The sequence below is a fragment of the Tyto alba genome, unplaced genomic scaffold (assembly GCF_018691265.1).
Source record: "Tyto alba isolate M040663 unplaced genomic scaffold, T.alba_DEE_v4.0 Super-Scaffold_30, whole genome shotgun sequence".
Lineage (NCBI taxonomy): Eukaryota > Metazoa > Chordata > Aves > Strigiformes > Tytonidae > Tyto > Tyto alba.
This window is the reverse complement of record NW_024881305.1, coordinates 4,047,076-4,061,664: the sequence shown is the minus strand read 5'-3', so window position 1 is coordinate 4,061,664 and position 14,589 is coordinate 4,047,076. Positions and strand designations below refer to the sequence as shown.

Genomic DNA, 14,589 nt, shown 5'->3' with positions numbered 1-14,589 from the left:
TGTTGCCCCAGACCCCCCCCACTCCTCCTCCACTGACCCCCCCCTAGAGTATCCCCCCACCCGACCCCCCCAGTCAGCCTCCACTGACCCCCCTAAGAGTATCCCCCACCCTAGACCCCCCAAATCCCCCTCCACTGAGCCTTCCAGCATCCCCTCTTTCCGCAGACCCCCCCCAGTCCCCCTCCACTGACACCCCTAGAGTATCCCCCCACCCCAGACCCCCCAAATCCCCCTCCACTGACCCCCCTAAGATTATCCCCCCACCCCAGACCTCCCCCCAGTCCCCTTCCACTGACCCCCGCTATAAAACCTCCTGCCCCTCTGTCCCCTCCCCAGCACCCTCGCCCCCCCCCGCCTCACCCATCACACCCCCGCCGCCCCCCAGACCCCTTCCCTGCCCCGCCCACTCGCTCTGACCACGCCCCCACCCTCTGTGACCACGCCCCCCAGCGCGGCTGCGGAGCCAGCGCGCCCCCTGGCGGCCGCGCTTTTGCCTGTCCGGGTCCTCCCAGCCCGAGACGCTCTAGGCGGCGGCCGGCGGACTCGCTGCTCCCGGCGGGCCCGGCCCGGGCTGGGGGGGGGACGCGGCGGTGGCGGGGCCCGACCCGCTCCCGGTCCCCGAGCCCGAGCCGGGACCCGGCGGGCCGGGCAGGGGACGGGCCGGGCCGGGCTGGCAACGGGGGCCCGGGCTTCAGCTCCCGGACGGCGGAGCTGGGCAGCGCCTCAGGTACCGACCCGCGCCCGGGCCTTCCCTCGGCACCGGCACCGCGCCTCGGCCCGCTTTGCCCCCGGCCTCCCCTCCGCCCGCTTGCCGCCCTGTCCCCCGTGCCTGTCATCTCCCCCGGTGGCCCCTCGCACCCACGCAGCACTCCCCCAGCTGCCCCCTTCCCCTCCCCCGGGTCTCGCCCCTTCCTCATGCCCCGCCATCCCCACGGGCTGTGCCTCCTCCTCCTCCCTCCAGCCCCTTCTCCTTGCCAGCGGCCCTGTTACCCTCGGCGGTGCCCCCCCCTCCAGCCCTTCCCCTCACTCCCACACCGGGGGGGGCGGGGGGTCCCCGTTGCTGCGTGTCACGGGTGGGTTGGTGTGGGGCCATGCGCGTTTCCACGCGGGGTACCCGTGTGCCCTGGCGCAGGGCCGTCGCGGTGGGTCCCAGCGGTGCCCTGGTCCTTTGGGATTAGGTGGACCCTCTTCTGCAGTCCTGGGTTTTAAGAATTGCGTGGAGGAGGGAAAAGGTTGGGAAAGGGGGATGTGTTCTGCAGGCTTGGGGGGTGCAGCCGGAGCAGGAGGCTTGGGAGGAGAGCTGTGCTCTGGAGACCTGGCCAAGGAGGGCTGCGAAAGTTTGAGGAGGATTTAGGTTCGGGTTCTGGGAGAACAGGGTGGCTGGTTTTGGAAGGCATGTGCCCTTGCTCGCAGGGAAGCGTTTTGTACTGTTGGGAGTGTTTGGCTCGACTAGTTAAGGCGCTGAACTGGCAAACAGCCGTCGGAAAGGTGCGTGTCGAGAGCGCCGAGCAAGAGACTGGAGTCTTGAGTCTCAGTGTCTGTGTGAAAGGGATGCCACTGAAATATTCAACAGCGAGGCGTAGCGGGAAGCTCCAAGGGAGCGTTCGGGGATCGCACAATATTTTTTTTCTTGTTTGTTTAGTTCTGACCATAATATCTGTTCAGGATGGGTGACAGCACCTCAACCTAACCCCCCTCGCAGGTTAGACAGACATGGGTGGAGGGAGCACCAGGGAGAGGAATAAAGAAGAGGGGGCAAAGATAACATGTTTTCTACAAGATTTGTCTTCTACTGAGGGGAATGATGAGGTGGGAGTGGGACAGCAGAGACAGGAGAGAACAAGGCCCCTAGTGACCAGATTAGATGAAGTGGAGAGGGATCTGTTGCTAAATTACTGATCAAAGCCTGCAAGGTCAGTGGAGAGTAAATCCATATGGAGTCTAGAAAAACAAATAGGATGGCTTGAGTGGGACGCAGTGTTGAAGAGGGAGCGTGTGACATTATTACTGTTGGGGGTGATGGGTATGTGGAGGTGACAGCTGGCTTGATTTGGGCCCAAGCTTCTCCAGTTTGCTCCAAAGGAAGCATTCTTCTTCTGGGGGACTTTGCAGGGTTGGGATATGTTAGGGAATTCTTCAGGGGCCAAAGCTAAGGCATGGAGTTGCAGTGGAAGGTGATTTAGGTTCTGTTTTGATGTAAAAAATTAAATGGGACTCTTTGGTCAGCTCACTGCTGGCTCTTCCCCCTGCTCTGCACCGCTCTGTGCCGTGAGGGAGTCTGAGGGCAGCGGCGCAATGTGGTTTTGCACAGCGATGCAACTCCGTGATTCAGTGTTTAATTTGGAGTGACTGGTGAGGCAGATTCTGGCATGGCAGAGCAAGAGGTTTCCAATAGCCTTTTCATTTTATTTACTGCTCTGGTGCCAGGCTGGTTATCCATATGGCTGTATTCTCTCACGCCTCAGATGGAGAGGTCGTTAGCTGTTCTCACCAAATAAGACGTGGCATCCTCTTGTGTTATCTGCTGCTGAATCCCCTGCCCTGGAGTGGAGGTGAAGTCCTTTAAGTTTGCATCAAAGATAGGATTTCTCACTACTAGTACGTGCAACTCCTGCCTGCTCGATACTTGCACTTGCTGACTGTTGTCAGATAGCGGGGTTTTTGTGTTTTCTGGCGTTTGTTACTTTTTGTAGTCCAAAGGAAGACAGATGTTGTGGTCCCTTGCTTTTAAGGCTGTTGGTTCTCTGATCCTTAAGGACCTCCCATTCAGTGAAGGTGCTTTCCCATTCCTAAGCAGCAGATGCGTGTGATTCCTCATACCCTCACTGCCCTCAGCTATTCAGTATTACTGTTGTGTTTTATTTACACTACAGTAGCTCTGATGAACCACATTCCTGTGTAGGATCCCAAAGCCAAGAAGTAAGATATTTCTTATTTTTAGGGTTTTTTAGCTGTAGATGTGTATTTTTTCAGAAATTACAGAAGTGGTTAGCACAGAGTTATTTTCTATATTCATATAAATGCAGGTAGTTAATTTAAAAAAAAAAAAAAAAGTGCACCTGCCTTCCTTGTGATATTTGAAGGGAAATTCAGTCACAAACTGCCCCCTGCCCCACACACACTTTTTAATCTTCTCTGTTTTTTTAATTTGTTTAATTGTATTCTCCTTGTCAGGTGGAAGATGGGACAGTTTCCCTTGTGTTTTAGGTGACTCTGACACCTGGTTACCATGAAGTCCCCAAGGAGATAGAGGGACAATAGTGAGAATTTCTTCTCACTCCTCCAAAAAAATCCAACAGTTGCCTAATGGTAAGAAAGCTGTTCTTTTTAATTAGTCTTATATTGTACAGTGTCCATTAATCGAGGAACACTTCGCAGAGTTTGAGATCCCAACCCACTGGCCCATGTGCAGGGGGATCGAGGAAGGTACAAGCTGTAAATGCTGTGTGTTTGGGGAGGGTAGGAGGAGTTGGTTTGAAAATATGTTTCGTGTCCTTTCCCCAGGGATTACCTCTTATGCTGACGTCATGGGGAGCTGCTGCAGTTGTCTGTGCAGAGACAGCATCCCAGACAACCATCCCACCAAATTTAAGGTAAGTTTTGCACCTTCATCCCCATCAGAGAGTCTGTGACAGCACTGGCTACTAGCAAAGCCCAGCAGGGGTTGGACTCCAGGCATGAAAGGAAAGAAAACCTCTGCTCCGGCAGAGAAGTCTTTCACTTGATAAGATTTGCAGATATGTTACTGTCTTGGTTTGGCTTTTTTCCTTCCTTTTCTAAAGCAACCTCTGCTGCAAATACGTTTGTATTTGCAGTAGAAATCGCCTCTGCACTGAGATTCAGCCTGAGCAAGGAAATGAGGAACTGGAGAGAAACCTTTTATTGCTCAGGGCTGTGTTCCAGTGTCTGCGCTGAGACACATCAGCTGAACTGCCAAGCACACAGTCTCCAGAGCTGCCGGCTTGGCGCCTTCTGCCAGCAATGAATTCATACTCTCGGCTGGGAAAAAGGCATCTCAGTAAATGAGGGGGGAATCCACGGGAGTTACAGTATCCTCGTGGGTGGGCTTTTTTTTGATACCAATGCACCGGGTTTCCTGATGTGAGCTCTGTGGCCTCTGCAGGTAACGAACGTGGATGATGAAGGTAACGAGCTGGGATCTGGGATTATGGAGCTGACACAGACGGAGCTCATCTTGCACACTCACAAGCGAGATGCTGTCAGGTGGCCCTACCTCTGCTTGCGCCGCTACGGCTACGACTCCAACCTCTTCTCCTTCGAGAGCGGTCGTCGCTGCCAGACGGGGCAGGGTGAGTGTGGAGGAAGCAACACTGAGGTTTCTGTTCCCAGGCAGCCGGAGTGAGCTGATGCTTGCGTCTTCCCAAATTCCTGCATCTAATGAATCAACAGCTTCTTTTTGCAGCCTCAGTTCCCCCAGAATACCGGAGTGTATGCGCACATACAGTTAATACTCCTGATTAAAACACTAATGAGAATAACGTCGTGGCTCAGGACCTGGGCATAAATCTGATGGTCTCATTTTGCTGGTGCGTGGGTGCTCATGAGGTAATTGATGAAGGAGGCTTGAGCACTGGACGGGGCGTATTTAATGTCAGGGAGGACGTTAGTTACACTGTCAGCTCTGTGCTTCCCCACCAAACGATGCACAGCTGTGGTAGGAGGGGTTGAACTTCTTTTCTTAGGAGCTAGAAAGTACTTTTTGCGAGTCTGAACCTTTGTTAAGCATCTTTTAACTCCAGGAATAAAGCGAAAGGGCATCACCTGCACCTTTTTGCAGGTCCCTCTTAGGGTTCGCTTATTCCACAGAGCTGCCAAATGCACGTCAGTAGCAACAGTTGTTTGAGCACGTTGTGTTTTTTCTAGGTGCATTCTCTTTGATTAGTGCTCGTTCTGTGTAATCCTTTGCATTTTGTGTCTGGCAGCACTTTGTAATGTAGAGGGAAAGGAGTTCTATGTTTTGTGGATTTTATGCACGGGGGGTGCTGTGCATAGAGAAGGGAAGTGAGTCACCCAGGAGTACATGCCAAGTCATCAGCAGCGCTGGGAATAGACTCCAGTTTTACAATGGTGCCTGTTAGTTCCTTTACCAGCCTGTCTCTCGTGCTTTTAAAGAGCTGAACATTTTATTGGCATCTGCATCCCCAGAAAAAAAAAAAAAAAGTTTGTTTCCTCATTCTATTAATGTGTTTGTAAACTCCTCCTTACCCAAAAGAACTCCGCATGACTGTTCAGTATCTGTGTAAAGCACTGCGCAAATCTGTAGTGCCGTATGCTCCTTATTAATATTTATGTGAGTGGGGTTTTCCTCTCCTGGGGTCCTGTGCTTATCAGTTGCCAGCGATGGGAATTACTTGTCTTTGGTTTCTGTTTTGCCTTTTGCAGGATGCAGATTGGTGATTAAAATTCTGCCCTGTGTGTGTTTTGGTTTTGTTTAAGTCCAGGTAGTGGTGATAAAGCAGAGCTGTTTGCTCTTCGTCTATTACAAAATTTTTAGCAGACGCATACTTACTCATCAGTCTTAAAGCAGACAGAAATGAGAGGGGTGGCGTTGTGTTTTGATGAGTTTTCTCCCTTCCTTGTAGAATTTTATGCTGCTTAGTTAATTTTATTTGGAGGACTCCTTTCTGATGCTGCTCCCCACCTTTTATAAGGCAGATATAGCTATTTTTTGGGGCTAGAATTTTTAAAACCTTATTCTTTGGGGTGGCAGCCGTGGTTGCCATGCCGTTCTCGTTGCTATGGCTTTTGTGCGTGTGTGTGCGTGCCAGCTTGGGATTGGTTAGCTCTGCATACACCGGCTCTGGTTTGGGCTGCTTGTTTGGGGGAGACACTGTTTAATTCCATAGATTTTTGGGAATATGGCGTTTTTGTCTCTCCCTCACGTGCACACTCCACAGGGCCTGGTTCAGCGTCCAGTAGTCACTGGATAGACTTTCTCCTGGTAAGGAGAATTGGGCTAGGCGCCAAGTGAGTTAAAATAGAATATTAGAGATGAGACCAGACCGGTTAGCCTGTCCCTTTCACACCTCTGCTCGCGTGGGATTGGTTGTTGTGAGATAACTGGGGTGCTCGCTATTTTTCTTACAGTAATGCACCATTTGGTCGGATGGCAGTCACGACATTGTATTGCTGTTGATGCAATAATCCACCGAGTTCTTGGTTGTTTTCCTGTGGCTGTGAGTTGCAGGGGTTGATTGTGTTAAAAACAGCAAAAGAAATCAGAATTGCTTGTTCGTTTAGAGCTGGGAATTAAATATACTTTTGTTAAAGCAGGATCGCTTTCTTGCTTTTCTGACCGTCCTCTTTGTTACTGTGCAGGGATTTTTGCCTTCAAGTGTTCCAGAGCAGAGGAGATCTTTAATCTGCTTCAGGACCTGATGCAGTGTAACAGTATCAACGTGGTGGAAGAGCCTGTTGTCATCACCAGGAACAGTCACCCCACGGAGCGGGAGCTCTCCCGGACCCCCCAGGCACCCAACAGTAAGGCTCCTTCCGTGTCCGGGGAGAAGAGGGGGAAGCACAGAGACGTGGGCGACGTCTGCAGTTGTTCACATGAAACTGCCCTTTGCAGCCCGTGGATCTCTCCCGCATGCTGCCTCGCTGCTGACCCGTATCTTTATGTCCACGTGTGCCCCATGCAGCGGGTTTATTTTAAGGCCCCACTCGTCTGCGATGTGGTATTTTGTTTCCAAGGAAACGGCAACAAAAAGCCCTTCAAATAAGTCAACTGAGTTGTCACCCTTCAGTTGGTTTTCATCTGGACTGCGGCCAAGTGGCCTTTTTTAAGTGGCACCTACAAGGATCAGGAGGCTCCTAGAGGAAACCACATCTGGAAGAATTTGGATTTGCTGAGTTCCTGCCTCCATTAGGAGTGGCTTAAATAGATTTAAACAAGAGGGCCTAGCCCCTGTATTTATATCAGGTACTTCATTGTAGGGATTTTCCCCAGACAGGCTGGTTCTGACTTGCAGGGTGCAGTTAAGAGGTCAGCTTATTGCGAAAATGAAGTCAACTTTATTTTGTACCAAACCAATACTTACCTGTCTTGATTCTCCCCCAGGTTTGGGGTACACTGTCCCAGGATTTCCCAATGGATTTCACAGCTTCCCTGGAGAAACCCTATCGTACTCCGCGGCGCGCCACCCTTCCGTGAGCAGCCTGAGGCATTCCTCTGTGGGTGAAGACTCCACGCACGCCCTTATTGGGCCTGATGAGCAGGTAAACCTGGATGTCCTAAATTCTGCTGTTTGCAAGCAATGAACAAGCAGTTTGTTTTGCTAGCAGTCCTGTGCAATTCTGGGCTTCTCTTACCCCAGCAAAAAGCTCAGGGGATCCTCAGACCTCTTCATCCTTTTTTTCCTCTTTTTCTTCATTTTGCTTTTGTAGACTTCTGCTCTCTTGACACTTCACTAGAACAGATGCTTTATCAAGGCTGACTGAGTTGGCTTCCTTGATCCATGAGCGGCAGTTATTCAACAGCAGCACTTGGGTTGTGAGCCCAAGGCACGTTGCCTTATCTGTCAGCTATTGTTGCAACCCCTGAACTGACGTGCAGATGCATACCCAAGTTCAGACTCTTTTTATTTTTGACGTTCAGCTCTTTGTTCTCAGTTTTAGAATTTAAGATTTTTCCCTACAAAATCCAGCTTGTCTCAACCACTCTCAGAGAAGCCTTGGTAGGTGTGAGTGCTGCAATATTGCCAACATAAGCCGCTCAAGGAAATATTTTGCAAGTGGCTTTGCTTTTTGTTCTCTGCCATACACATCAAGCGTGAAATGGATGATGTGTATCTTCTGCAGTTGGACTCTTCTTTGTCTCTCCTTCGACCCACAAATCCAGAAATGGCTTTTGCGCTTTGCTTCCCAAAGTCTTTTCGATTTCTGAAATTCTTTCATCTCCTCCCGCTTCATCAGCCACTGAAAAATTTTCCGTTCCTGTTGGTTTCGCAGCTGCTGGCAGCTGCTTTGCCCTTGTCTCTTCTTCTTTCACTGTCCCTCTGCTTCTCTCCTTGCAGTCCCACACCTACGTCAACACGGCCAATGGTGATCAGGAGCTGAGGGGCCGACATTGTATGCACTCCTTGCCTGAAGTCCACCCTCCTTTCCCCCATAGGAACCACAGCTGCTCCCTCGAAGACCGCAACCCCCAGGTCTTTCTGCAGCCAGGGGAGGTTAAGTTCGTGTTAGGTCCCGCGTCCAACTACAGACGCGTCTGTCGGCACCAGCGGGAGTGCAGGACGCGCTTCTGCCCCCCCAACAACAACAACAACGAGTGCGAGGAGGAGTGTCCTTCACCCCAGTGCGTCTACGAGAACGTCAACGGCTTGCTGCCCCCCGGCACCTCCTCTCTCTGCCGAGGCGGGCGCTTGAAACTCACCCGGGAGGACACGGGCTTCCCCGCCTGCTCCCATCGCAGAACGGCGCTGCTGCACTACGAGAACTTGCCGTCGCTGCCGCCGGTGTGGGAGTGCCAGCCGCTGCGGCGGGGCGAGGAGGACGGGGGCGCTGGGGACGTGCTGACGCCTTCTCCCAACGGCTGCTCCGAGGCTGGCGAAGAAGAGCCCCTGCAGAACTACGTGAACTCGGAGAACACGGCGCTGCACGGGGGCAGCGGCCAGCGGCGCAGCGGCTTCCTGCCGAAGCCTCGCCGCAGCTGCGTGCCCAGCGTCTTCAGCTTCGACTTCCCCCGGCCCTGTCCAGAGCAGCCGCGGCAGCTCAACTACATCCAGGTGGAGCTGGAGGCTGAGCCGTGCAAGGGACGTCAGAACCCACCGCTCCCCCGTGTCCCACCTCCTGCCACCCACGAAGCCCGCCGGACGGACTCCTACGCGGTCATTGACCTAAAAAAGACAGCGGCCATGTCCAGTTTGCAAAGGGCCCTGCCGAGAGATGATGGGACTTCGCGGAAAACTCGACATAACAGCACTGACCTGCCTCTGTGAGGGGGAACGCCAAGTGCAAGCACTGTGTCGTGGCTTTGGTACCTGCCCTTCAGTGTATTGCCCGGTGTGACTTCCGTTCGCCATTGCCTTCTGCTTCCCTGTTTGCCCCATTACCTGGTGTCATGGGATCGCTCCTACAGCTAATGTTAAGGCTAGTCTGTCTGTCCGTCTTCCCCTCTCCGTCTCTCCCGTGTAGTTCGTTTTTAAAGCCTTGTGGGATATCTGACGACGCTGTTTGCAGGTTAAATTTCTGGTAAGAGGGGCAGAAGGTGCCAGCAATAGTACCAGCACTGTGTGGATATCGCCTTGAATCGGGTTAGCTCTACTGATTGCCCGGCAGCCCCGAGGGCAGTGCCAGCAGCCTGGCTGCAGGGGCAGGGCAGTAGCATGGTGGAGGCGTGTCTCCAAAAGCGAGTTGCTTAAGGAGCTCCACTGCAAATCCAGCCCGTTTCCCATGGATTTTCCTGCCTTGCGACTCCAGGCGAGCTCTGCAGCCGGGCCACTCCAAAGTTCGGTTTTGCTTTGGTGTTTCGCTGATCCCTCATGACTCGGGGAACTCACACTGCGGTCTTTTCCCCCTCAGCTCGCTCCTTTCTCCTATTTTCTTGAAGCTCATAGAAGCTTTTTATACTTCTGTCCCTTTCTCAGATTCGATTTAAATTGGGTGACTCTAGAAATTAATGGAAGAGGACAGACAGCCATGGGCACAGACACTGTGATCACATAAACTCAATTTCCTGAAGAGACCCTGCTTTAAAAGAGGAGGTGAAGACCGCAGCTATGAGAGAGATTTGAGGTTTGGTATAGAAAACTTCAATTATACCATATCCTGTTTTGGCTTTTAAGGGTCCTCTCTGGTGGCTGCTCAGAAGTGTTGTTGATTTATTTATTTGTTTACTTATTTATTTATTAAATGTTCTTTTGCGTCCCATGGTAATTGCCAAAACTGGTGCCAATATGAAATGTGTACTCGCTGTGGGTCACGTCCTCTGTCTGGAGGACAGATCTCGGAAGAGGTTGGTGGCTTTGCTGAGCTGCAGTTGGGGAAAAGAGCCGCTGTGAATCAAAAAATTTTTGACTGGGACTGACTGTCACAGGGTGGGTGGGAAATGCTGCAGGAGACGTGGGAGTGTGAGCAGAGCTGCCAGGCAGCCGAGCTTGGAGTTGTATCAAAGTCGTTGCCTACACCCACGTGCCTGGCTGGGTCCATGAGAAATACTTGATCAGTGCTTTGAGTGAATGTGCAGTTTGTCTCCTACGACTACAGACTTGGAAGGGCTAAATTTTGGCTCTCGGGTAAATTTGAGGCCTTTGATGTGGAATTTTCTCTTGATACCAGGGCTGAGTCTAAGCTGAGCTGTCAGGCCTCTGTGTGAGGTCCTGTGTAGGGTCTCTGCTCCTCTTCCTTTGCAAGATGTTCCACCACCCCTCTCCACATGGTCACATGCTGCAGCTTAATCCCTCCCTGGATTACTTGTTGCCACTGTAAGCTGTTTCCATGAGGCATAAGTGCTCTGGGTTACTCTGAAGTCCCAGCTTTCCACTGTTTTTTTTCTTCACCTTCCTCCCTGGGATAGGAGTTGAGCAATCCAGCGCTCTGCGAGGTGTCCTGCTGCCAGCAGAGGCATTGCCAAACCTTGCTGTGTTCTCCTTGCCCCTAATGTTTTCCGATGTCGAAGTGAGTGAGCTTCTGGTGTGAAAGAGGAGAGAACCCGATCGTCCAGCTGCAGCCTGCTTCTGCGGTCCAGAAAATTTGATTTCCAGATTTTTGAAGTTTCACCTTTTTGATTTTGGTGTGTAATGTCATATTGAAATGTGACTCTTTGGGGAGCAAGGACATGTGCCATGCAGTTCAGAAAAAGTGATAAAAGTATGAGGAATGCCACACTTGTGTTGGCAGAACATGGATTTCTTGGCTTGCTGTTGCACTATAAATTGAAAATGCACCACATGCTTAAATTCACTGAGGTTTTTTTAAGGGGGGGAAGTCCTTGTGCTTGTTTTCCTTTCTTTTCTCCACCCCAACCCTTGTGTGATCTATAACTGAAAGGAAACCCAAGTAATATATTTTTATATGTATAGCAAATGACTTCATTTGAAGGAAAAAAAGAAAAGACAAGTAATATATCCCCCTAAATCTAGCTTCCATTTAGGGAAGTGAGAGAAGAAATTGTTTTTATTTATATATACATATATATAGGTTAACTGCATTAAGCTTTAAAAAAACTATTTCAATAAAGAGTTTCTAAGCTGTAAGTGTCCCCTCCTGGGACAGCACTAGCAACTTCCACAGGGCAGCACTGGGCAGTGCTCTGGGAGCCTCTCTATGAACCTGCCTTTCCACGGCGTGAGCTGAGGATTGCAAAATACTTACTCCCCTCTTCCCCCTAGAAAGCGAAAAAAAGATGAAATGTTTTACATTTACCTGGAGGAGGCCGAGGGCCCTTTCCCACCCGCACGGGAGGTTTGCAGGTTGGTTTGAACACAAGGGAAGGTGCTGTTGGGTGGCAGCTCGTCTCCGCTGGGTGGGATGAGGCTGGTGTGAGGGTCTGTGGATACTGTGAGCTCCAGGGCCAGCACGTCGGTGCTGGTGGCTCCTCAGAAGGGCTGGGCTCCCAGTGAGCCCCAGCTGCGATCCCGTTGAGGTGGCTCTAAATCAGCTTTGCTTTGGGGAAGCTGGCTTGGACCTTCTGAACTGCTGACTTTCGTCTCCTCCAGACAAACTGGGCTGTCCGACTCGTGCCTCCCTTTCCTCTTCGGTGAATCTGCTGCTCCCCTCCCTCCCAAGGAGACCGCTGTGCCGTAGCTGTCTGCTCACATAGCAGATATATTATCGCTGTTCCCTGACGGCATCCTTTATCCCATTCACGGTGGAGGACGCTGCGCTTATTCAAACGAGAAGGAGGATTTCCTTGACCTTAAAGATGAGAAAACTTAGGGCTGGTGCTGGCTGTATCTGCTGCTTTCAGTGCACGGTGATCCGGCGGGTGCTGGCTCAGCAGGCTTTGCTCGGGCGCTGTTGCAAACTCCCCAGAAAGCTTCGGGAGTGAAAAGCCGGTCACAGCTCATTGTTTGCTGGGGGTTTGTTTAATGTTTAAGCAATTACATGGGAAATGCCATGCAGGCAGCCAGGAAATCAGTTGTCGTTTATGGCTTTCAGGGGGCACATCAGGTTCGCGTCCCAGTGATTTTCTTGCTTTTTTGCTTGACTGGAAAACTTCACAAGAGCAATGTCTGCCTTAAGTAGCCAGGACCCTTTGAGAACTTTTTAATATTCAGTTTTGCGGGTGGTGTGAAGGTGCAAGGAACAACCGGAGACGCGTTTGAACACTGAGGCGGTAGTTCTTGGGGCACAAGTGTCACTATTTCGGATTTCTCCCTGCGGTACAGCCCGAGCGGTGCTTGCCAGTGTCACAGCTTCCTCTAGTGGTCGCGCCTGAAATGGTTTCGGAGGAGAAACCAGGACTGGGTTGAAAGGTGAGGACATCTGAGTTGGCATTTTCTCATTCCTTCAGTTCTTTGATTTTGGTGATGGGCAGGAGGGATCCCTTCTGATAACTCTCTGGAGTCTTTCCTTATTACTGTTTTCTTTTGGTTGAGAATCTCGTTTATGAAGTGTGTTGTATCTTTATGGCACCTGGTAAGGGTGGATCTTACAGATTTTTGCTCTGAGCTTTACATGCAATTTTGCTGGACTCTCCCAATGGGTGGGATAGCTCACCCTTTGTGGCTGCATCCGTAAATCTGGTTTTGAGTTAAGAAGGATTCATCCAGGGCTTTGTGCATCCCACTGTTGCCACACAGGTGACCAGGAGGAAACAAACAAGCACGTGTACCTCTGAAACCTGGCCTGGAGTCAGTCCCTGAAGCTGAGTTGAAGCTGTGAGATCTCTCCTTTTCCCTGGCTTGCTTCTGCAAGGCGGGTGGTTCGCCTCCATGTTTTGTCTGTGAGCTGGTAACTTGGAAAAAGGAGCCGTGTTCAGTCAGCTGTTGCATTTGCTGAGACTTTGATTCTGAAAAAAGGGTTTAGGCAGCAAAATGAAGCTAGCCTGGGTAATGGCTAGGACCTGGCAGCGTGAGCTGAGCTGTTGGTTTCCGCACTTGGCTGCGGAGAAGGTTTGTGTAGCCCTCGCTGGGGACTGCGTTGTGTCTTTGCTGGTCTCCTTCCTCTGCTCGTGAGATTGAAGTTTGCGGGATGACTTGGTAAGCAGCCATGTGCTATGCAGAGAGAATTTGACTGTCTTAACCTTTTTAAGTGGTTCTTGTTTGAGTTTTGAGTTAATCAATCAGACTTCTTCCCCTGATATTTCTTACCTGGTGAATGCATAAGTAGATCTTTTACCCTTCCCTTTCCCAAGAACCTGTTGGTCGGAATATAGCTTCTCCCAGAGCTCGTTGTCTTTTATCGTGGGAGGGTTTTTTGATTTGTTTTTTCTCTTAATCCATTTTATGTGCTTGCTTTTCCCCCAGGGAAGGAGGTTGAAATATCTGTGAGCTGTACCTGCCTTACAGGGAGAGGATGGCAAAGGAGAGGCTGGATTGTGAGGCTTAAAGGATCAATATTTCTGCAAAGAGACTTGAATGTGTTAGCTATTGCTGAAGTATTGTTGTTTTTATTACCTAAGCCATGCTGTTCACTGGGAGAAAAACTAAACCATGGCTTGGTATTACAGCTGTCTGTTTTCTCAGCCATTTTCTCCCAAAGTCTTTCCTGTGTCCCTCCATGTGATGCTGCTCAGCCCTCTCGGGTGGTATCTTGACTGTGAAGTATCATTAACAAATGATCGTTAATGAGCACATTGCCTAAATTCAGCTTCCGGGAGGGCTGCCATCAGTCTTTCTGGGAAGTTTGTCTTTCCCTCAAACTTGGCTCATCTTGAAATGCCACCCATAGGTAGCAGAACAGGTTTAGATTCCTGTTACCGAACAGGACCAAAGGTGAATACATTAGTGGAAATCCTTGAGAGCTTTGAAGTTGGCAATTACAGGCCAGGGTATGGAAAAGGCTAATTGTAAAGAAGGGATCTAATTTGTTTTTCTTCCATAAGTGAATGTGATTTTACAGTTGAAAGGCCCAGATGCATCTGTGTTATCTCAAGCTCTCCTCCCATGCAATTCTCCTTGTTGTTACTTGTACCAGTGTCTTTGATACTGAACATTTCTGATATGGCAGAAAAACAAAGGTGCTTCGGGGCTCTGGCCACCGGGGATTCAGTTGCTCTGTCTGGAGGGGTTGATCTCGCTGTGTAATTGCTTCTTCAGGTTATTTCTATGGATATCCATTCAGTCCCTCTTTATATCTCATCCGGGTGTAACCTTACAGGTGAAGAACAGCAGCAGTGCTCTGTGACCTGAGGAGTGCTCATGTCTTACATTAATGTGCACTACGAATGTATACAGAATAAATGGAATATGATGATTACCCGATGTGGTCTTGTCTTTTGTGTGTGGTGCAAAGCGACAACTGTCACATTTCAAAGTGAACTTTATTTTTATTTAAAATTGAAATCCAGGCAAACAGTCACCAGTTGTCCAGCTTGAACTGCATGAGGACTTCTTGCAACCTTTTTTTTTTCCAGGTCTTCCTTCCCTGAAGGAATAATGTCTGTGTCCTTATGTATTCCAC

At 50.5% G+C, this 14,589-nt stretch overlaps 1 protein-coding gene across 2 annotated transcripts; it reads left to right on the top strand.

Moving 5' to 3' along the window:
* The first annotated feature begins 528 nt into the window (after nucleotides 1–528).
* FRS3 (fibroblast growth factor receptor substrate 3) lies at nucleotides 529–14,385 on the top strand. Of its 2 annotated transcripts, XR_006166012.1 has the most exons (8): nucleotides 529–727; nucleotides 3,175–3,309; nucleotides 3,505–3,593; nucleotides 4,124–4,310; nucleotides 6,340–6,501; nucleotides 7,082–7,239; nucleotides 8,037–9,759; nucleotides 13,434–14,385. XR_006166012.1 is itself a non-coding variant. In XM_042800066.1 (7 exons), the coding sequence occupies exons 3-7, from the start codon at nucleotides 3,528–3,530 to the stop codon at nucleotides 8,961–8,963; spliced, it is 1,500 nt and encodes a 499-aa protein (XP_042656000.1). In that variant the 5' UTR covers nucleotides 529–727; nucleotides 3,175–3,309; nucleotides 3,505–3,527; the 3' UTR covers nucleotides 8,964–14,385. The 2 variants fall into 2 exon arrangements, 1 of the variants encoding a protein (XP_042656000.1); XM_042800066.1 differs by having other exon boundaries at nucleotides 8,037–14,385.
* The last annotated feature ends 204 nt before the right edge of the window (nucleotides 14,386–14,589 follow it).